Source organism: Lissotriton helveticus, chromosome 5_1 (assembly GCF_964261635.1).
Source record: "Lissotriton helveticus chromosome 5_1, aLisHel1.1, whole genome shotgun sequence".
NCBI lineage: Eukaryota > Metazoa > Chordata > Amphibia > Caudata > Salamandridae > Lissotriton > Lissotriton helveticus.
This window is the reverse complement of record NC_136065.1, coordinates 2060775823-2060799182: the sequence shown is the minus strand read 5'-3', so window position 1 is coordinate 2060799182 and position 23360 is coordinate 2060775823. Positions and strand designations below refer to the sequence as shown.

The window sequence follows — 23360 nt, the reverse complement described above, 5'->3', positions numbered from 1 at the left end:
TTCTTTTTCTGCCATTTGAAACGGTGTTTGTACAAAAAGAATATAATTAAAAGGTATGAATAAATATACCGGACCGGATTAAAATAAGAGTGTATTTGGTCCTCAATATAAAATAATTTGAGAGGGGGCAATCTGTTGTGTATTACTAATTGTCCTATAGGCCAGTCCGACCCTGATGGTGACACATTAGTCAGGAGAGGACCCAGATGCCTGCACAGTGGGGCCTTTCAGTACCTACAGTCATGGGTAACTCCTTCTTAGTTTGGGTACAGGGGTTCTATTTTTCAGAAAAGGGGTACCCCCAGTCTTTAGAACCAAGAACTACAGGAGACAAAAGACTTATGGGACAAGGAATCCTGTCAAGCTTGGAGGGCTTGTCTGGATGAACCACGGGGAGGTAAGAGAGAGTTCCCCTCCCAGGTGTGCAGTGGGTGGTCCATGCTGGACAGGTGGTTCCATGGAACTCTGCAATAATTCTTGGTGCCACAAAACGCGATTCCAGGAAGAGAAATAACCACAACTGCCAAAAAGTCATGAGAGAAAAAAATTGCCGGATCTGGTAGCTCAGTGAACTAATGTGTCCATTGCAGAGCCTGTGTTCGACCTCATGGTCACAGGTTCAAATCCTGCGTAGTCCACTCAGCCTTTCATCCATCTGAGGTCGATAAAATGAGTACCATTGAGTTGGGTAAAAATGAACATCTGTTATTCAGCACCCAGAGACCTCTGGGTTAACGTGCGCTTTACAAATACACATGTTATGTTATGTTATTTGGGAGTATTTCCTGGTTGCTGATTGGTCAAAGTCGGACATGAGCTGCTTTGCACTGCTTGACTCACTCAAAGGACAGAATACACCTGTGAGAAGTTGGCCTGATGTGCAGTGCTCACTATTCTAGTAATCACTATATATCAGTCCAAACAACCCTTATTGATGATTGGTTGTAAGTCAACCTTATAGACCAGCTATCCTAGTAGCATGGATACGAGCAGTCTAAGGCTAAGACTCTAGAGGGCGTGTTAAGCCAGCTGTTTTACCATCACATTACCCCTTGAACACCCAGTGAAAGGACACCACACAAGTGTTATGAAAATAAACAAGGTATTTATTAGAATCACAACAACCCTGTACTCTTTATGAGGACAGGGTGCTAAGCACACAACAAAACTCTTATGAAAATACTTAAGTTAGCACGTTATACACAAATGCCCGAGGGGCACGAAAAACCATATACTCTAAAAGTGGAATGCGAATTACTAGCAGGTAAGTAACGATTCTCAGAGGCTTTGGGATCGCTAGGACTGGACTACTGAACCTTTAGATTACTAGCAGGAGGCCTAGGGAACTCGGGTGCAGAGTGTGCACTCTCACGCGGGATGCGGGACAAAGTCTATGGAAGCTAGAATTCACAAAGTTAGTGTTCACGGGCGAACCCGACCTGGTAGGGAGAAAACGACAGTGGATCCTGACCCTTGACTAGTGAGGCTATGCTGGGACACCGAAGTGCCGAAGTTACCTAGCCCAGGGGCTGCAGCTGCATAGGTCTGAAAAGACGTCGGGAATCCTCGTTGCCGGACCAGGAGCCTGGAAGAAGGAAGTTGCTGGCAGGCGACCAGTGAAGAAAGTTCGATGGATCCAAGCCTGGATCAAGGAAGAAGAAAACCTGAAAGCAGAGGGGACCAAGTTCTTGAATCACTAGCCAGTGATTAAGTGGGCACCAGGATGACACCGGGCGAAGTCACCGCAGTCAGGTGAGTGGGCGCTGCTGGGCTCTGCAGTCTCTCGGACCAGGAGGCGTTGTCGGCGACCAGGATGGAGGTGCGAGCTGTCCCACGAAGGTTCTTGCTGTCGACGTCGCTGGACCCAGGATTGGGCAACAAGTCTTGGCAAATGCAAGGCCCACGCGGTGGACCTAAAATGGCGTCTTGGGCGGACCAGGAGGGTCCAGGGTACTTCTCCGATGGAGGGAAGTAAGGGCCAGTCTGGAGCAACCAGACTAGCAGCAGTGTTGTCGTCGGGCGTCGTTTGGAAGGCCACAAGCCAGCGGGCTAGTATCCAAACAACGCGGTGAGCAGCAAAAAGCAGAAGGGCCCCACGCCGATCGTGGAGATGCTGGGGGGCTGCTCTTCGGTGCTGGAGCTGCTCAGGGTGGGGGCTTCTCGGACCCCAAAGCACTCACCAGGAAATTACTCGGTGGGCTTGCTGTGCAGAAGTCGTGCAGTCTTGGCGATGGCCGGTCCCTCGAGGTCTCGTCGCACCCACGGTTCTCAGCTGTGCTGTAGAGGTGGGTAGAGGTCAGAGGTGCCAGGGAAGCCGGGTCTCGTCGAGCTGGGCAGTCGGATTCCGGAGGAAGGACGTGCAGCAGACCGCAGTGTTCTTAGATGGTGCCTGCGGATGCAGGGTGACTACTCCTTAGCCACAAGGGAGAATCTTGAAGAAGAAATCGTGAAGTCCTTTCGTGGAAAGTGGTATCTTGATTCCAAAGATGATCTGATTTGGAAGGGGGCCAGTCCCTACCTTTATCTGGGAAAAGGGGGCTGGCACGCGACTAGGTCCTGCCCTATGGGTGGGACCAGGAGGGGGGTGGTTACACCCACTTCCTTGGCGGGCTTTTCCCCAGCACAGGGTTTGGAGTGTCCCTGGAACTGGTTCAAGCCAGCCTATGCAGAGTGAGCACCGGGGTGCCACGTGCAGTCACCTTCTTCTGTAGCCCTGCCTACCTACAATACACAAAACCCTGTCTGGGACGGTGCTGGCACCGCCCCTGGCAGGAAACCCTTTGTCCTTATCTCCTGCTCTGGGAGGACTCCCAGCAGCAGGAGGGCAGACTTGTGTCTCGGTGGCAGCATCCATTTTGTGGAGCTGAGGCTCTGTTTGACTTTAACCGGGGTTACAGGCTACATGCATGTCGTGTCCCTCTAGAAGGGTGGAATGCTAACCCCGTCGCCAGAATTGGCGAGGGGTTAGTATTCCAAGTCGTATGACACCTTACTCGACATGTTTTGATAAAGCGATACCAGAGTTGGCATTTAACTGCGAGGATTATAATGCACTTAAGAGTATATGGTATGCGATATCATGGAAACGGCTAAGGGATAGATCCCGAAAGCCGCAGACAGGCTCAGCTCATGCCAGAGCACCATCTCACACGATTCCAAGCACTCTGCCTTCAGGATTGTTAAGGCCTGCCATAGGAGTGACTGATAGGAGATCTGTGTGTCCATTTTAGGGTTAGATATAGGTATACTATATCTAAAGCAAAGGGTGAGTACACCACCTTGCCCCAGCTGTCGTGCAGCCAGTTGTGTCAGTTTAGTTAGTCAATCCAGGGGTGGCATAATACATGCTTCAGCCCCTGGGAGACTTCTGGGTGCACCTCAGCCCTGAGTACAGGGACTTGGAGAGGGCCCAGTGCCAATTCAGTACCTGAGTACAATTTGGATAGAGAGAACAGCTAGGCTGTGGGTCTGATTAGCAGGCCCACAGCCAGGGAAAGTCGTAAACCAGTGCAGCAAAAAGCAAAAATCTGGGTGATCATAGGATTGCAGACCCTACTCTCCTACATGACCCCCCCCCAAACTTTGGGACAATAAACTAACCTTGACCAGGTGAGTCTTCTTGCTCTAAGTGGAAATACCTGGAGAGCCCATCAGCATTGCTGTGATCAGTACCAGGTCTATGCTCCACTGTAAAATCCATCCCCTGTAGGGAAATGGACCACCTAAGCAGTTTGGGGTTTTCACCCTTCATCTGATTTAGCCACAAGAGGGGCTTATGGTCTGTCTGAATGGTGAAGTGAGTGCCAAACAAGGAGGCCCTCAGCTTCTTCAGGGCCCAGACCACAGCAAAGGCCTCCCTCTCAATAGCTGACCAATTTTTCTCTCTGGGTGTCAACCTTCTACTAATGAAAGCAATAGGCTGATCATTACCATCAAAATTCAGTTGAGACAGAACAGCCCCCACACCCAACTCAGAAGCATCTGTTTGGACAATGAATGGCTTGGAGTAATCTGGACTCTTTAGGATAGGTGCTGTGCACATGGCCTGCTTTAGGTCATTGAATGCTTTCTGACAGCTTGCTGTCCACTGAACTTTCTTTGGCATCTTTTTGCTTGTCAGGTCATTAAGAGGGGTCACTATGGACCCATAATTTCTGACAAACTTCCTATAGTACCCAGTCAGGCCCAAGAAAGCTCGAACTTGAGTCTGGGTGATTGGAGGAGTCCAGTCCTTGATGGCCTGTATCTTACTCTCCAGTGGCTGAACCTGGCCTCCACCTACAAGGTGGCCCAGGTATACAACCTGTGTCTGCCCTATCTGGCACTTTGTGGCCTTGATAGTGAGGCCTGCCTTTTGCAGAGCCTCTAACACTTTCCTCAGGTGGACCAGGTGATCCTCCCAGGTGGAGCTAAAGACAGCAATATCATCAAGATAAGCTGCACAGAAGTCATCCAGCCCAGTGAGGACTTGATTCACCAACCTTTGGAAGGTGGCAGGTGCATTTTTCAAACCAAAGGGCATTACCATAAACTGATAATGCCCACCAGGGGTAGAAAATGCTGTCTTGGGTTTGGCCTCCTCAGCTAACCTGATTTGCCAATACCCAGCTGTCAAATCAAATGTACTTAAGAATTTGGCAGAAGCCAATTTATCTATAAGTTCATCTGCTCTTGGAATTGGGTGGGCATCAGTCTTAGTGACTGCATTGAGGCCTCTGTAGTCTACGCAAAACCTCATCTCTCTCTTACCACCCTGGGTGTGAGGCTTTGGCACTAGAACTACTGGGCTAGCCCAAGGGCTATCTGAGGGCTCAATGACTCCCAGCTCCAACATTTTCTGCACTTCAGTTTTGATGCAGTCTCTAACATGATCAGGCTGTCTGTAGATTTTACTCTTGACAGGCAGACTGTCTCCAGTGTCAACATCATGGGTACACCAATCAGTTTGGCTGGGTGTCAGAGAGAACATATGTCTGTAGGATTGCAGAACTTGCCTGCAATCCTGTTGCTGATGTTCAGTGAGGCTGCCACAAAAGACAACACCATCAACTGATCCATCATCAGGATTCTGAGTGAGCAGGTCTGGGAGAGGGTCACTCTCTTCCTCCTGTCCCTCATCTGTGGCCATGAGCAAGCTCATGTCCTTCCTGTCAACATATGCCTTGAGCCTGTTAACATGGAGCACTCTGAGAGGGCTCCTGGGAGTTCCAAGGTCCACCAAGTAGGTAACCTCTCCCTTTTGCTCAATGATGGTGTGGGGCCCAGACCATTTGTCTTTCAGAGCTGCTGGGGCCACTGGCTCCAGCACCCACACCTTCTGTCCTGGCTGGTACACAGTCAGAACAGCCTTTTGGTCATGCCAAGCTTTTTGAAGTTCTTGGCTGGCCTCAAGGTTTTTAGATGCCTTTTCCATGTACTCAGCCATCCTGGAGCGGAGACCAAGTACATAGTCCACTATGTTGGTTGCAGGCTTTTTGAGAGGTCTCTCCCATCCTTCCTTCACCAAACACAGGGGTCCTCTTACAGGATGCCCATACAGAAGCTCAAAAGGGCTGTAGCCAACCCCCTTCTGTGGGACCTCTCTGTAAGCAAACAAGAGGCAGGGGATCAGGACATCCCATCTTCTCCTAAGAGTTTCAGGTAGTCCATGAATCATCCCTTTCAGGGTCCTGTTGAATCTCTCAACAAGCCCATTGCATTGTGGGTGGTAGGGTGTGGTGAACTTGTAGTTCACACCACACTCCTTCCACATTGCAGTCAGATATCCTGACATGAAGTTTGTACCTCTGTCAGAAACGACCTCCTTAGGGAAACCCACTCTGGAGAACACTCCAACTAGGGCTCTTGCCACTACAGGTGCTGTAGTGGTCCTAAGGAGAATAGCTTCAGGATACCTGGTGGCATGATCCACCACCACCAGTATAAACTTGTGCCCTGATGCTGTCTGGGGTTCCATTGGACCAACAATGTCAATCCCCACTCTTTCAAAGGGAACCCCCACCACAGGTAGTGGTATGAGGGGGGCCTTTGTTGTGCCACCTGACTTACCACTGGCTTGGCAAGTGACACAGGAGCGACAAAACTCCTTGGTATTCTCATTCATATGGGGCCAGTGAAAGTGTGAGACAAGCCTGTCCCAAGTCTTTGTCTGACCTAAGTGACCTGCAAGGGGAATCTCATGGGCCAAGGTGAGAAGGAAACCTCTCAGAGACAAGGGAATGACCAGCCTCCTGGTTGCACCAGGCTTGGGGTCTCTTGACTCAGAGTACAGGAGTCCATCTTCCCAGTATACCCTGTGGGCACCTGTGGCATTCCCTGCAGCCTCAGCAGCAGCCTGCTGTCTGAGGGGTTCAAGGGAAGGGCAGTCTAACTGTGCCTTCCCCAGGTCTGCTCTGGAGGGACCCCCTGAGCCCAGAAACTCAACTTGATCAAGTTCAAGCTCTTTAGGCTCAGTTTCCCTCAGTTCTCTCAGATCAGCCTCCTCAGAGACTTGATCCTCAACCTGGGGCAAGGGGGAAGGCAAAGCCTTAACCCTACTGCTCTTCTTCTTGGGAGGTGTCTGGTCCATAATTTCAGGATCCAGCACCTGTTCAGTGGGGCATCTTCTGGCCTGTGACCTAGTCAGAGCAAGCACATGTGCTGGCAAGCCTAACATTTCCATGTGAGTCCTCTGCTCCACTTCTGACCATTGTGATGACTCCAAATCATTGCCCAACAAACAATCAACTGGGAGGTCTGAACTGACTACAACTTTCTTTTGTCCCTTCACTCCACCCCAGGAGAAAGCCACAATTGCCACACTATGACTAGTAGTGACATTGCTGCCATTGGTCACCAGGAAATCAGTACCTGGCATGATCTGTCCAGGGTCCACAAAGTTAGGTGTCACCATGGTGACACTGGCACAAGTGTCCCTATAGGCCTGAGCCATTTTGCCATTTATCAAAGGTGTCTGCCTGTATTTGCCCAAAGTATTGGGACTTATTTCAGGGGACATATCCATATCCCCTGTACAGACAAGGACAGCCTGAGTGAGTGTGCCAACTAAGTTGTCAGACCCCTCAGTACCCAAGGTTAACCCAACTAATGCCTTGGGAGGTACACTACCACTACTGACTGTACTAGGGGGTGCAGTTGCCTTAGGGGCTGTAGTGGCAGGAGTTTGTCCTCCTCTTTTGGTGCACTCACTAAACCAGTGAGATTTACTTTTACAGTACTGGCACCACCTTTTTGACTGGCCTTCTTGAGTCTTCTTCTTCTGGGAAGCCTGACCCCCACCCTCTTTGGTTTGTTGGGGACCTGGTGAAGACTTCTGGTCATTTTGCTCATTCTTAACATTACCCTTCTGGTCTGCTTTCTTCTGACCACCCTGGTTCTGGTTCTGGTTCTGCTTGATCCTTGTCCTGACCCATTTGTCTGCCTTCTTTCCCAATTCTTGGGGAGAGGTCAGATCTGAATCAACAAGGTGCTGGTGCAGCAACTGGTTCTGACAATTGTTTAAAATTTGTTCTCTCATCATTAGATTATACAATCCTGTGTAATCTGTAACCTTGCTACCCAGCAACCAGCCCTCCAAAGCCTTAGTGGCACAATCCACAAAGTCAGACCAGTCCTGAGACTGAGTTTTCTGGGTGTCTCTGAACAGCAACCTGTACTGCTCAGTGGTTAAACCAAACCCATCAACCAGTGTATTCTTCAGGACCTGGTAATTGTTAGCATCCTCCACTCTTGTAGTGAGGAGCTTATCTCTACCTTTACCATCAAAGGAGAGCCACAGCATTGGTGCCCACTGACTCTGGGGAATGCACTGCACAGTGCAGGCCCTCTCCAGAGCAGCCATCCATTTCTGGATATCATCCCCTTGCTTAAAGGGGGGCACTATCTTAGTCAGGTGTTTAGTATCTAAACCCTTCTCTCTATCTCTTGGGAGATTGCTGCCACCAGTGGGAGCTAGCCCACTCATCTGCTGCTCTCTAGCAAAGGCAAGCTTCTCTTTGGCCAGGGCAAGTTCTTCCCTTTCAATCCTCAGTTCAGCTTGTCTCATCCTAGCTTCATGCTCCATTCTCTGAGGGGAAGAAAATCTCCTCTGTGGAGGATTCCTTCTCCTCTGGGAAGAGGCATTAGAGTGCAGAGATCTATTGGAGTCCCTAGAAAGAGATCTATCTCTCCTAACTCCAAGGTTAGGCCCACTTCGGGTTAGTACTGGGGGTCCCCCAGATCCTAGCCCAAGTAAGTCTAAGTTGGCCTTAGTTAGCCTTCTGACTACCTCAAGACCTTTGTCTACCTCATCCCCAGAGAGTTCCTCTTGATCCACCTCCTCAACTGCAGTAGCAATGTTGGGGAGATCTGGATCCTCAGAGGTTCCCTCTAAGGCTGGCATGTTCTCATGTAACTGAGAAATCTTTCTGGCATCATATGTCTCTAAGAGACCTATCAGAAAGGGAGTGGTGGGGTTAGACCCCTGCTTCAGTTTCCTGGAGACACAGATTTGTCTCATCTCCTGAAAACTGAGAGCTGCATATCTTGAAGTGACCTGTGGAGGGTCAACACTGACCAGGGGAGTCTCCGTAGATTCTCCCTGGGTAGACATGCTTTTCTAGTGAGGTGTAAGTGGTGCACTTACCTACACTATATGTTTGCCTACTGATCCCTTGCTAGAGTTGTAGTTTAGGGTGTGCTAGGCCCTAGGAGCTACAACAGCTGGTTCAGTAGAACTCAGAGTATTCTAAGCTAAGTTATATGTACCTTTAGTACTTATGTGATCTTTCACAAGATATTCTTAGGGCATGTGTGGTAAAACAACAGCAAGCTCAAATCCCAACCACTGCTCACCAATGTGAGAAGTTGGCCTGATGTGCAGTGCTCACTATTCTAGTGATCACTATATATCAGTCCAAACAACCCTTATTGATGATTGGTTGTAAGTCAACCTTATAGACCAGCTATCCTAGTAGCATGGATACGAGCAGTCTAAGGCTAAGACTCTAGAGGGCGTGTTAAGCCAGCTGTTTTACCATCACATTACCCCTTGAACACCCAGTGAAAGGACACCACACAAGTGTTATGAAAATAAACAAGGTATTTATTAGAATCACGACAACCCTGTACTCTTTATGAGGACAGGGTGGTAAGCACACAACAAAACTCTTATGAAAATACTTAAGTTAGCACGTTATACACAAATGCCCGAGGGGCACGAAAAACCATATACTCTAAAAGTGGAATGCGAATTACTAGCAGGTAAGTAACGATTCTCAGAGGCTTTGGGATCGCTAGGACTGGACTACTGAACCTTTAGATTACTAGCAGGAGGCCTAGGGAACTCGGGTGCAGAGTGTGCACTCTCACGCGGGATGCGGGACAAAGTCTATGGAAGCTAGAATTCACAAAGTTAGTGTTCACGGGCGAACCCGACCTGGTAGGGAGAAAACGACAGTGGATCCTGACCCTTGACTAGTGAGGCTATGCTGGGACACCGAAGTGCCGAAGTTACCTAGCCCAGGGGCTGCAGCTGCATAGGTCTGAAAAGACGTCGGGAATCCTCGTTGCCGGACCAGGAGCCTGGAAGAAGGAAGTTGCTGACAGGCGACCAGTGAAGAAAGTTCGATGGATCCAAGCCTGGATCAAGGAAGAAGAAAACCTGAAAGCAGAGGGGACCAAGTTCTTGAATCACTAGCCAGTGATTAAGTGGGCACCAGGATGGCACCGGGCGAAGTCACCGCAGTCAGGTGAGTGGGCGCTGCTGGGCTCTGCAGTCTCTCGGACCAGGAGGCGTTGTCGGCGACCAGGATGGAGGTGCGAGCTGTCCCACGAAGGTTCTTGCTGTCGACGTCGCTGGACCCAGGATTGGGCAACAAGTCTTGGCAAATGCAAGGCCCACGCGGTGGACCTAAAATGGCGTCTTGGGCGGACCAGGAGGGTCCAGGGTACTTCTCCGATGGAGGGAAGCAAGGGCCAGTCTGGAGCAACCAGACTAGCAGCAGTGTTGTCGTTGGGCGTCGTTTGGAAGGCCACAAGCCAGCGGGCTAGTAGCCAAACAACGCGGTGAGCAGCAAAAAGCAGAAGGGCCCCACGCCGATCGTGGAGATGCTGGGGGGCTGCTCTTCGGTGCTGGAGCTGCTCAGGGTGGGGGCTTCTCGGACCCCAAAGCACTCACCAGGAAATTACTCGGTGGGCTTGCTGTGCAGAAGTCGTGCAGTCTTGGCGATGGCCGGTCCCTCGAGGTCTCGTCGCACCCACGGTTCTCAGCTGTGCTGTAGAGGTGGGTAGAGGTCAGAGGTGCCAGGGAAGCCGGGTCTCGTCGAGCTGGGCAGTCGGATTCCGGAGGAAGGACGTGCAGCAGACCGCAGTGTTCTTAGATGGTGCCTGCGGATGCAGGGTGACTACTCCTTAGCCACAAGGGAGAATCTTGAAGAAGAAATCGTGAAGTCCTTTCGTGGAAAGTGGTATCTTGATTCCAAAGATGATCTGATTTGGAAGGGGGCCAGTCCCTACCTTTATCTGGGAAAAGGGGGCTGGCACGTGACTAGGTCCTGCCCTATGGGTGGGACCAGGAGGGGGGTGGTTACACCCACTTCCTTGGCGGGCTTTTCCCCAGCACAGGGTCTGGAGTGTCCCTGGAACTGGTTCAAGCCAGCCTATGCAGAGTGAGCACCGGGGTGCCACGTGCAGTCACCTTCTTCTGTAGCCCTGCCTACCTACAATACACAAAACCCTGTCTGGGACGGTGCTGGCACCGCCCCTGGCAGGAAACCCTTTGTCCTTATCTCCTGCTCTGGGAGGACTCCCAGCAGCAGGAGGGCAGACTTGTGTCTCGGTGGCAGCATCCATTTTGTGGAGCTGAGGCTCTGTTTGACTTTAACCGGGGTTACAGGCTACATGCATGTCGTGTCCCTCTAGAAGGGTGGAATGCTAACCCCGTCGCCAGAATTGGCGAGGGGTTAGTATTCCAAGTCGTATGACACCTTACTCGACATGTTTTGATAAAGCGATACCAGAGTTGGCATTTAACCGCGAGGATTATAATGCACTTAAGAGTATATGGTATGCGATATCATGGAAACGGCTAAGGGATAGATCCCGAAAGCCGCAGACAGGCTCAGCTCATGCCAGAGCACCATCTCACACGATTCCAAGCACTCTGCCTTCAGGATTGTTAAGGCCTGCCATAGGAGTGACTGATAGGAGATCTGTGTGTCCATTTTAGGGTTAGATATAGGTATACTATATCTAAAGCAAAGGGTGAGTACACCACCTTGCCCCAGCTGTCGTGCAGCCAGTTGTGTCAGTTTAGTTAGTCAATCCAGGGGTGGCATAATACATGCTTCAGCCCCTGGGAGACTTCTGGGTGCACCTCAGCCCTGAGTACAGGGACTTGGAGAGGGCCCAGTGCCAATTCAGTACCTGAGTACAATTTGGATAGAGAGAACAGCTAGGCTGTGGGTCTGATTAGCAGGCCCACAGCCAGGGAAAGTCGTAAACCAGTGCAGCAAAAAGCAAAAATCTGGGTGATCATAGGATTGCAGACCCTACTCTCCTACAACACCTTGTACTGAAGGCCAGAGACGATCCCTCTACCCTTGTCTGCTCTGAGGAATGACTGCTTGCATGATGAGTGGAAGAAATGCCCCCACCTCTGTGTGCACCAGTCTCCCACTGATCTAACAGGAATGAAGGAGGTCAAGTTCCTGACCAAGACCCCCTACCTGCCCTTGTGCGCCTTCTCTTCTCTGGCATATATTCTGTAGCGTGGGGAGGTGTTGCTTGCCTTTAAAGAAAATAGTGGACCAGTTGCCAAAGGCAATTCTCTTGCTTTACACTCTGGAGCTTCCCACAGCTTAATTCCTTACAAATGTCTTTGCCTATCTGTTTAACTATCTGTTTAAGCATCTATTGAGTGGTCTATCTGTTCAAGCATCTATTGATTGGTCTATCTGTCCAACTATTTGTTCAAGCATCTATTGCTTTGTCTATCCATTCAACTATCTGTTTAGGCATCTATTGATTGGTCTATATGTTCAACTATCTGTATAAGCATCTATTAATTGGCCTATCCATTCAAATATCTGTTCATGCATGTATTGATTGGTCTATATATTCAACTATCTGTGTAAGCATCTATTGATTGGTCTATCCAATTTTACTATCCATCTCTCACTCCATTACACCTCAGTTTGGCTCCTCTTCTGCTTGACGGAAGAAATTCGATTGTGCCTCCAAAGGCAAAAGCTTGGCCAGCAACTAACACACTCTAATGCCTTCATTCTGAGGTGGCCATAACTACTGATACAATCGGTAACTCTCATTACCAGGAGTAAGGGGCTGAATTGGAAATTACATGCCATGTGGGACGATCCTTTCCCATTTCCCCCCACAGACTTTTCACAATGCAATAACACCAACTCCCTTGGTACTTCCTCATTTCTAAGGCCACCCAAAGGGCCTCCCTTAGCCAACCCCAGTTTTCTCCTCCTGGAAGGAACGGATATACACTTCACTGGTAATTGCCATCCATCCATCACATCCATCCACATCCATCTATTTCATACATGCCATCCATCCAAACCCATCCATCCATCCATCCATCCATCCACATCCATCCATCCATCCCATCCATCCACATCCATCCATCCATCCCATCCATCCATCCACATCCATCCATCCCATCCATCCATCCATCCACATCCATCCATCCCATTCATCGATCCACATCCATCCATCCCATCCATCCACACCCATCATCCATTTCATCCATTCCATCCATTCCATCCCTCCACCATATCCATTCATCCCATCAATTCACATCCATTCATCCATCCATCCACATCCATTCATCCCATCCATCCACATCCATCCATCCATCCATCCATCTATCCATCCATCCATCGCATCCATTCACATCCATCCACATCCATCCATCCATCCTATACATCCACATCCATCCACATCCATCCATCCACATCCATCTGTCCATCCCAACCATCCACATCCATCGATCCCATCCATCCACATCCATCCATCGATCCATCCATCGATCCATCCATGCATCCATCCAACTATTGCATCCATTCACATCCATCCACATCCTATCCATCCATCCTATCCATCCACATCCATCCGTCCATCCCATCCATCCACATCCATTTATCCATCCCATCTATCCACACCCATCCCATGAATCCACATCCACCTATCCCTACATCGATCTATCGATCCATCAATCTCATCCACCCACATCCATATATCTATCTATCTATCTATCTATCTATCTATCTATCTATCTATCTATCTATCTATCTATCTATCTATCTATCTATCTATCTATCTATCTATCTATCTATCTATCTATCTATCTATCTATGTATCTATGTCTGTCAATTGGTTTGGCTTCTGTCTGTATTCCACAAAAAGCCAGGCCATGCAAATGCGTGCAATTTTAGTTGATCTGGCTTTGCATGAAATCCTGCAGAGACGTCTCCTCTGTTAAGGCAGAGGAGCGTCACCAGTCATGGCTAGCATGACTCCCGTGGGTTCGCGCAGGGGAGGGGTTACATTTATTTTTAAACTCCCCTTACCGGGTCCCACGCCACCTCCGCTCCTCGCCTGGTCCCAAGTTTTCCTGCTGTTTTCCTGCTCTCCTGCCTCCAGCAGGAACAGAAAGCAGGCAGCCTCCCTCCCCTCCCCTAAGCCAATCAAAATGCTGCAATGGCCACGTTGTGATTGGTGGGGACAGCGCCCATTTGGGTGCATATGGGGAGGCCATTTTCTCTATATAGGCTGCATGCAGCCTTCATAGAGAAAATGCAGAGTGCGCATGACTGGTTTGGTCGGCCCCAGAGGGCTGACCAAACAGTCAGGACCCACAGCATAGGGCAAGCCACTCCTCCCCGACCCGCCCGACCTGCGCGCCCGCCCCCCAACCAGGCATACCCTTCTGCTTTCTCGCAGTGCGAAAAGCAGAAACATAAAATGTTATATAAAATACCATTTTATGTTTCTGCTTTGCGCACTGCAAGAAAGCAGTGGGGCGATGCTCCTCCGCCCTAATGGAGGAGCCGCCCCTGAGCGTCGCCCCACTGCTCCGTGAGCAGTAGTTAATGAAAACTAAAATGATAAGAATAAATGTTATTATAATTTCAGTTTTCCTTTCCTGATGCAGGGCAAGGCGGTGCTGGGGTGGGCAACCAGAGCAGGGCAAGGGAGGAGTGGTTTGCCTGCTCCAAAGTGCTCAATGACACTTTGACCATCCCTCTCGGGCCGGCTAAACCATCATGCACACTTTGCATGCTTTGCACCCAGGATGCATTACAGCCTGGGTGCAGAACATGCCCCAGGCTTCCATTCCCTGCCTGAGCGCTGACCTACGAAGCTCAGACCAATCGCTGTGATTGGCTAGGGGAGTCAGGAGCCTTGGTGCTGCCTGTTCCTGCTTCCAGGAGCGAGAGGCAGCAGCAGTGAGCGGACAGAGAGGCGGCAGCCGGCCGGGTGGCCGGCCAGAAGGTAAGTGTTTTTTTTCATTTAGAACACTCCCCATCCCCCGCTCCGCCACCCCAGGTAAATAGCTGCTGACACTGAATCCTGGGTGATTTTGTGCTGTCCCCACCCCCTTATGCCCACTCTGCATAGATTGTCATGGGCTCTGTGCTACTCTGCATCTCATATCTGTCGTTTAGAACTGCGCTCTTGAGGGAGAAATGTAAATAAAGTCATCCAATGTGACTGGCACCTCAGACACACAGGAATTATTCTAGTGGCAAGAATGGATAGCTTCCTATGCACCCCTCCATCCACCTGTCTGTCTGTTTTGGACCTCTCTGGTACCAGAGCCATCTTTGGTGGCTCGGCGCATGCTCACAGACAGATGTAGTGTTGTTGTTCATGGTTCACAGTGTGGTCTGTTGTGTCTTCACAGGTAAAGTCTGCATTGAGCTGCATTTCCTGATCGCTGGAGCGGTGGGCATTGGGCTGGTGTCAGCGGTGATCGCCTTTCATGTGTCCTGCTTCTTCAAGAGGGGGTGTAAAGGTAAGGGACAACTCATACAGCCTGCTCTAGAACCCGCTTTGGGGTATGAGGGATAGAACCTTCACTCTCCATGGTCACTGTACTCTAGAACCCGCTTCGAGATATGAGGGATGGAACCTTCACTCTCCGTGGTCACTGTGCTCTAGAACCCTCTCAGGGGTCTGAGGGATAGAACCTTCACTCTCAATGGTCACTCTGCTCTAGAACCCACTCAGGAGTATGAGGGATAGAACCTTCACTCTCCATGGTCACTCTGCTCTACAACCCACTCTGAGGTGGAGGGATGGAACCATCATTCTTCATGGTCACTCTGCTCTAGACCCCACTCAGGGGTGTGAGGGATGGAACCTTCATTGTTCATGGTCACTCTGCTCTACAACTCACTCAGGGATGGAACCTTCATTCGTCATGGTCACTCTGCTCTAGAAGCATCTCAGGGGTGTGAGGGATGGAACCTTCATTCTCCATGATCACTCTGCTCTAGAACCCACTCTGAGGTGGAGGGATGGAACCATCATTCTTGATGGTCACTCTGCTCTAGAACCCACTCAGGGGTGTGAGGGATGGAACCTTCACTCTCCATGGTCACTCTGCTATAGAATCCACTCTGAGGTGGAGGGATGGAACCATTATTCTTCATGGTCACTCTGCTCTAGAACCCACTCTGAGGTGGAGGGATGGAACCATCATTCTCCATGGTCACTCTGCTCTAGCACCCACTCTGAGGTGGAGGGATGGAACCATCATTCTGCAGGGTCCCTCTGCACTAGAACCCACTCAGGGGTGTGAGGGATAGAAACTTCATTCTTCATGGTCACTTTGTTCTAGAACCCACTCAGGTGCTTGAGGGATGGAACCTTCATTCTTCATGGTCACTCTGCTCTAGAACCCACTCTGAGGTAGAGGGATGTCCCCATCATTCTTCATGGTCACTCTGCTCTAGAACCCACTCAGGGGTGTAAGGGATGGAACCTTCATTCTTCATGGGCACTCTGCTCTAGAACCCACTCAGGGGCTTGAGGGATGGAACCTTCATTTTTCATGGTCACTCTGCTCTAGAACCCACTCAGGGGCTTGAGGGATGGAACCTTCATGTTTCGTGCTCACTCTGCTCTAGAACCCACTCAGGGGTGTGAGGGATGGAACCTTCATTCTTCACAGTCACTCTGCTCTAGAACCCACTCAGGGATGGAACCTTCATTCGTCATGATCACTCTGCTCTAGAACCCTCTCAGGGGTGTGAGGGTTGGAACCTTCATTCTCCATGGTCACTCTGCTCTAGAACCCACTCTGAGATGGAGGGATGGAACCATCATTCTTCATGGTCACTCTGCTCTAGAACCCACTCAGGGGTGTGAGGGATGGAACCTTCACTCTCCATGGTCACTCTGCTCTAGAACCCACTCTGAGGTGGAGGGTTAGAACCATCATTCTTCATGGTCGCTCTGCTCTAGAATCCACTCAGGGGTGTGAGGGATGGAACCTTCATTCTTCATGGTCACTCTGCTCTAGAACCCACTCAGGGGCTTGACGGATGGAACCTTCATTTTTCGTGGTCATTCTGCTCTAGAACCTACTCAGGGACTTGAGGGATGGAACCTTAATTTTTCGTGGTCATTCTGCTCTAGAACCCACCCAGGGATGGAACCTTAATTCTTCATGGTCACTCCGCTACAGAACTCACTCAGGGGTGTGAAGGAGAGAACCTACAGACTCCATGGTCACTCTGCTCTAGAACCCACTCAGGAGTGTGAGGGATGTAACCTGCATTCTTCATAGTCACTCCACTCCAGAACCCACTGAGTGGCTTTAGGGAATGAACCTTCATTCTTCATGGGCACTCTGCTCCAGAACCCACTCAGGAGTGTGAAGGATGGAACCCTCATTCTTCATGATCAGCCTGCTGTAGAACCCACTCACGGGTGTGAGGAATGGAACCTTCGTTCATAATGGTCACTCCGCTCCAGAACCCACTCAGTGGCTTTAGGGAATGAACCTTCATTCTGCATGGTCACTCCGCTCCAGAATGCACTCTGAAGTGTGTGGGATGGAACCATCATTCCTGATGGTACAGACCACACTCTGACGCACTCTAGGCTGTGAAGGATGGAACTCATTCTCATTCTATATGGTACAGACTACAGAAGAACCCACTCTGGCGTGCGAGAGTTGTATCCCTCACTCTTCATGGTCACCCCGCACCAGAACCCACTCAGGCGTGCGAGGGTTGGATCCTTCACTCTTCATGGTCACCCTGCACCAGAACCCACTGTGGCGTGCGAGGGTTGGATCCCTCACTCTTCATGGTCACCCCGCACCGGATTCCACTCTAGCGTGCGAGGGTTGGATCCCTCACTCTTCATGGTCACCCCGCACCGGATTCCACTCTAGCGTGTGAGGGTTGGATCCCACACTTTTCTAGTTTACCCACATCCAGAGCCCACTCTGGGGTGCACAGATTGGAGACATTTTTCTTCTTGTTACTGCTTCCTCCAGAATCCATTCTAGAAAAGAAGGATGGAGCCGTCACTCTTCCGAAACTCACTCTGGGGTATGAGGGATGTCGCCTTAATTATTCACGTTACAGCCAGCTCCAGAGTCCAGACCCATTTGAGGGTGAAGGATGGCGTCCCCACCCTTCACATTACAGCCTACTCCAAAGCCCCCTCTTGTGTAGGGGGATAGGCCCCCACTCTTCCTACTACAGCCTGCTCCAGACTCCTTTCTGGGGGTCGTGAGAGGGAGCACTCACTATTCATGGTACAGCTTGATCTAGAACCCACTTTGCAAGGAATGAACACCTCATTCTTTATGGTACACCGTGCTAGAACGGGAAACAGACACTACAACGCGGCCGTTTCCACGCATGCTTTACAACGCATGCGTGGTTACCACGCATAGCCTTTACCACGCATTCATTTACTACGAGATATGTAGTAAAGGCATGTGTGTTAAAGGTTAAAAAAAGGGGGGCTTGAGGGGGTTCCCCACACCCTTCAAAAATAGGGCTTGGGGGGGTCTCCCCCCCACAAAAAAAAGTACCTGTTTCCGTTGTTTTCTGTTTAAGAAAAAAAAAGATGTGGAGGCAATCAGCGTGGTTAGAGGAAACGGAAAGACACTTCAGCTTCCTCTTTACGACGTGAAACGCAAATCGGAAGTGCTTGGAGTGGAGAGGACGTGAAGAGGTAAGGGGGAGTTTAGTAAAAAAAAAAAAAAGAAATGAGGGGGCGGTGTCGCGCAGGGGTACATTTTTAGGGTTCAGGGGAGGGGTATTTGATAGAAGGGTTTGTGAGTGCGGGAAACGTGTGGGGCAAGATTATTTGTGTTCTGGGCAGGGGTAATTCTTTGGTACAGGGAAGGGGTATTGTTAAAAAAAGGAGGGCGCAGGGGAGCAGTTAAAGTCATTAGGGCAGGAATCTGAGATATTCTTTAACATGAAAATGCCGTCATCATGCATGGTTTAACTACGAAAATAGTGTAAAAGTATGCGTGGTAAAGGCATTTTCGTGGTAATTCATATATGTGGTATGGCATTTGCGTTGTAACGCGTGCGTGGTGAAGGCATGCGTTGCAACGGAATGCGTTGTAACGTCATACAACCGCTAGAACCCAACCTCAAGCTCTAGAATCCAACGTCAAATGTGAGGGACACAGCCCTTATTCTTTAAGACATAAGCTGTGAGGGTTGGAGCCCTCCATCGTCACCTTATAGCCTGCTCTAGTAGCCTTTCAGGGGGCATGAGGTAAGGAGTCCTCATGGTTCATGGAGTAACTTGCTCTAGAACCCTTTACTCTGACATAAGATGTGTTCTCACAGACGCTGCCGCCTTCCATTGTTTTCCTTTGCAAGTTCCCTACCTTGGAATGCTTAGGGTGAGCAGCAGGGCGAGCACGTGGAGGTGACGTGTGAAGGTCACATATATTTTGGAAAGGTTCCTGGTGCACAACCATTAATTAACCAGGACGCCAATCTATTTTTGGAAACTTGGAGCAATTAATAGCATCCTCTGCCCTGGGAGGCATTTCTATGTCAGTAGCCCAGCTACTTGTTGCACAACAGACGCACTGCTACGTAACATAATACCACTGAGATAATGAAAATAATCCTTATTCATTAAAAAATGATGTTGTTATTACTGTTTCTGAACTATAAAGTTGTTTGATGCTTCGTGTTATGATGTACGTCGCGTCGTGTTTGCATCACCATTTAGTAGTTTCTAAAGATTGTGTAATGAACATCAGCTGGATGAATAAAATCGTCATTTTGGTAGTCTGCTTTGCCACCGTGTACATACGGAGCATTCTACAAGGTTTATAATTCAGAAATAATAAAATATTTTCTAATGATTCAGGAGCATCGAGGGTCATTTTCAGCACTTCAGAGCATTATGTGTCAGGGCATCAGTGGGACTGGTTGTTGTGCCACAAGCAGCTGGGGCATGGACCAGTTTCAAACAGAGACAACACAATAGTGAAACAAACCTTCGGGATTCCCTCTGGCACGGATGCTGAGTGCCCATCCTCTGTGGGGACAGTGGGACTTAACATATCTAATGCCTCCTGAGTCACAAGCCTGTACCGAGGGATGATGCAGCGGTACCCCACTGGATGAAGGCTATGGCTCTACCTCCAGGGTCCCAAACCTGGGCCGAGGGATGCTGCAGTGGTACCCAATGGATGACGGCTATGGCTCTAATGCCTCCAGAGTCTCAAGCCTGGGCCGAGGGATTCTGCAGTGGTACCCCTCTGGATGAAGGCTATGGCTCTAATACCTCCAAAGTCTCAAGCCTGGGCCGAGGGATGTTGCAGCTGTACCCCATGGATGAAGGCAATGGCCCCAATGCTTTCAGGGTCCCAAGTCTGGGCTGAGGGATGCTGCAGTGGTACCCTTATGGATGACGGCTATGGCTCCAATGCCCCCAGAATCCCAAGCCTGGGCCGAGGGATGCTGCAGTGGTACCCCATGGATGAAGGCAATGGCTCCAATGCCCCCAGAATCCCAAGCCTGGGCCGAGGGATGCTGCAGTGGTACCCCATGGATGAAGGCAATGGCTCCAATGCCCCCAGAATCCCAAGCCTGGGCCGAGGGATGCTGCAGTGGTACCCCTCTGGATGAAGGCTATGGCTCTAATACCTCCAGAGTCTCAAGCCTGGGCCGAGGGATGTTGCAGCTGTTCCCCATGGATGAAGGCAATGGCCCCAATGCTTTCAGGGTCCCAAGTCTGGGCTGAGGGATGCTGCAGTGGTACCCTTATGGATGACGGCTATGGCTCTAATACCTCCAGAGTCCCAAGCCTGGGCCGAGGAATGCTGCAGTGGTACCCCATGGATGAAGGCAATGGCTCCAATGCCTCCAGGGTCCCAAGCCTGGGCTATGGGTACTGCAGTGGTACCCCATGGATGACGGCTATGGCTCTAATGACTCTAGAGCCCCAAGCCTGGGCCGAGGGATGCTGCAGTGGTACCCCATGGATGAAGGCAATGGCTCCAATGCCTCCAGGGTCCCAAGCCTGGGCTATGGGTACTGCAGTGGTACCCCATGGATGACGGCTATGGCTCTAATGACTCTAGAGCCCCAAGCCTGGGCCGAGGGATGCTGCACTGGTACCCCTCTGGATGAAGGCAATGGCTCCAATGCCCCCAGAATCCCAAGCCTGGGCCGAGGGATGCTGCAGTGGTACCCCATGGATGAAGGCAATGGCTCCAATGCCCCCAGAATCCCAAGCCTGGGCCGAGGGATGCTGCAGTGGTACCCCATGGATGAAGGCAATGGCTCCAATCAATGCCTCGAGGGTCCCAAGCCTGGGCCGAGGGATGCTGCAGTGGTACCCCATGGATGAAGGCAATGGCTCCAATCAATGCCTCGAGGGTCCCAAGCCTGGGCCGAGGGATGCTGCAGTGGTACCCCATGGATGAAGGCAATGGCTCCAATCAATGCCTCGAGGGTCCCAAGCCTGGGCCGAGGGATGCTGCAGTGGTACCCCATGGATGAAGGCAATGGCTCCAATGCCTCCAGGGTCCCAAGCCTGGGCTATGGGCACTGCAGTGGTACCCCATGGATGACGGCTATGGCTCTAATGACTCTAGAGCCCCAAGCCTGGGCCGAGGGATGCTGCACTGGTACCCCTCTGGATGAAGGCAATGGCTCCAATGCCTCCAGGTTCCCAAGCCTGGGCCGAGGGATGCTGCAGTGGTACCCCATGGATGAAGGCAATGGCTCCAATCAATGCCTCGAGGGTCCCAAGCCTGGGCCGAGGGATGCTGCAGTGGTACCCCATGGATGAAGGCAATGGCTCCAATCAATGCCTCGAGGGTCCCAAGCCTGGGCCGAGGGATGCTGCAGTGGTACCCCATGGATGAAGGCAATGGCTCCAATGCCTTCAGGGTCCCAAGCCTGGGCTGAGGGAGGCTGCAGTGGTACCCCATGGATGACGGCTATGGCTCCAATGCCTCCAGAGCCCCAAGCCTGGGCAGAGGGATGCTGCACTGGTACCCCATGGATGACGGCTATGGCTCTAATGCCTTCAGAGTCCCAAGTCTTGGCTGAGGGATGCTGCAGTGGTACCCTATGGATGACGGCTATGGCTCTAATACCTCCAGGGTCCGAAGCCTGGCCCGAGGGATGTTGCAGTGGTACCCTATGGATGAAGGCAATGGTTCTGCCGTCCCATCCTCCCTGTACATGGTCCTCTACCAGGAGGAAGGGAAGGTGCCACAACTCATGCCCTTCATGTGAAGACGGCAAATGGAAAATCTGCTTGTGGGACACGAGGTAAATGGAGCAGTAAACAGGGGGAGGTTGTGGTTACAATATAAATTACAATCAACTTGATCTATTTTGGTGCCTAACACAGTCCCTGACCCTTCCCACCTCTGCTGCAGCCACTTCTCCATGTTACCACAGGATTTGCCAGAGGAAGGCAATACATGTGCCCCTCTGGCTGTCTTATGCCTCTAGTCACCAGCACCATGAACAGGTATGTCTGATGTTTTCACAGGTGCTGGGTCACTAAACTGCTGATTGTCCCTTTGTAAGACAAAGACCTGACTCAAAGTTTTAAAAAAACGAACTTTTGGGGGGGCGTGGCTAACAGCCTGGCAAGATGGCTGCGTAGTCAAGGAGCTCCGAGGACGGCGTAGTCCTTTTTTTTTTTCAGTTTAGTAAAGTTTTATTGAGCATACAAGAAATGATACATCATAATATAACAACATGAGATAGAGCAAAATCAATAGGAGATACTCATGAGAGATAATTGGAAATCGAAGAGAAAAAGAAAGAAGATAAAAGAGAAGGGAAAAAGAGGAAAATAGAAAGAGAAAGGAAAGAAGGGGGGTTAAGGAGGGGGAGAAGAAGATAAGAAGTTAGAGAAAGGTAGCCAGGTAAGATCAGACTTAATTTTTAAGGTGACAGATGAAGAAGAAGCAATTGCAATTCTATGCTCATCACAAACAAAATTCCACCATGTCTGCACAGACAATTTAGAGTTATCCTTCCAGCAAGACAAGATTACTTTGAATGCAGTTGCAATAAATAAATCAAACAATTTAGCGTTATATGAATGTAAATCCAAAACATCAGATAGAGAACCTAAAAAAATATGCAACGGTGAAAATGGTTCAGAAAAATGAAAAATACGCATGCAATATTTCCAAACTGAGGACCAAAAAGTAAGAACTGGTGGGCAAACAAATAGGAGATGTATGAGTGTGCCTGGATTAGAGGAACATGACCAACAAAGGGGTGAGGAGGAAGGGGAGAATTTTGTAATGCTTACAGGGGTAAAAAGAGCTCTATGGTAAAGAAAAAAAAGTGACTGAGTAATACGGGCCGAAACTGAAGTCTGAAACAGTTTGGACCATAATCGGTCCCAAATATCAACAGATAACGAGAAAGATAAATCAGTTTCCCAAGCAACTTCAGTAACAATTTTAGGTCTAAGACCAACATTCTCTAATAACATTTTATAAATCAGAGCAGCTTTGGGTATTTGTTGAGTGAACATAGGGTATAGAGGGGTGGAAGGAGTAAGGGAAGGAAGGATATCAAACGTAGGGAAGGTAGATAGGTGAGACACAATGGCAGCGGTAATAATGTCAAATTCTTTGCGATACTGTAAAGGTAAATCAAACTTAGTTTGCATTTCATCAAATGAAATAATGGTTGAATCAGAAAAAAATTGATAGACAAACAAAATATTCTTTTCTTTCCAATACTTGAAGTAGAAAGATTTACCCTTGTACTTAAGATATTTGTTATACCATATACTGGAGGAAAGAAATGTTTGTAGGGGAGATGAGTCTTTTGAAAAGATATTATGTAGCAGTGTATGAGAGTATT

General features: G+C 49.9%; 1 protein-coding gene across 2 annotated transcripts in view; it reads left to right on the top strand.

Moving 5' to 3' along the window:
* LOC144756289 (uncharacterized) overlaps positions 1-23360 on the top strand; it is a 199403-nt gene that overhangs the window by 148473 nt on the left and 27570 nt on the right. For both annotated transcript variants that reach the window (XM_078645950.1, XM_078645951.1), the window contains one exon: positions 14912-15022. In XM_078645950.1, the coding sequence (XP_078502076.1) occupies positions 14912-15022 (111 nt within the window). The remainder of the gene's footprint in view (positions 1-14911; positions 15023-23360) is intronic.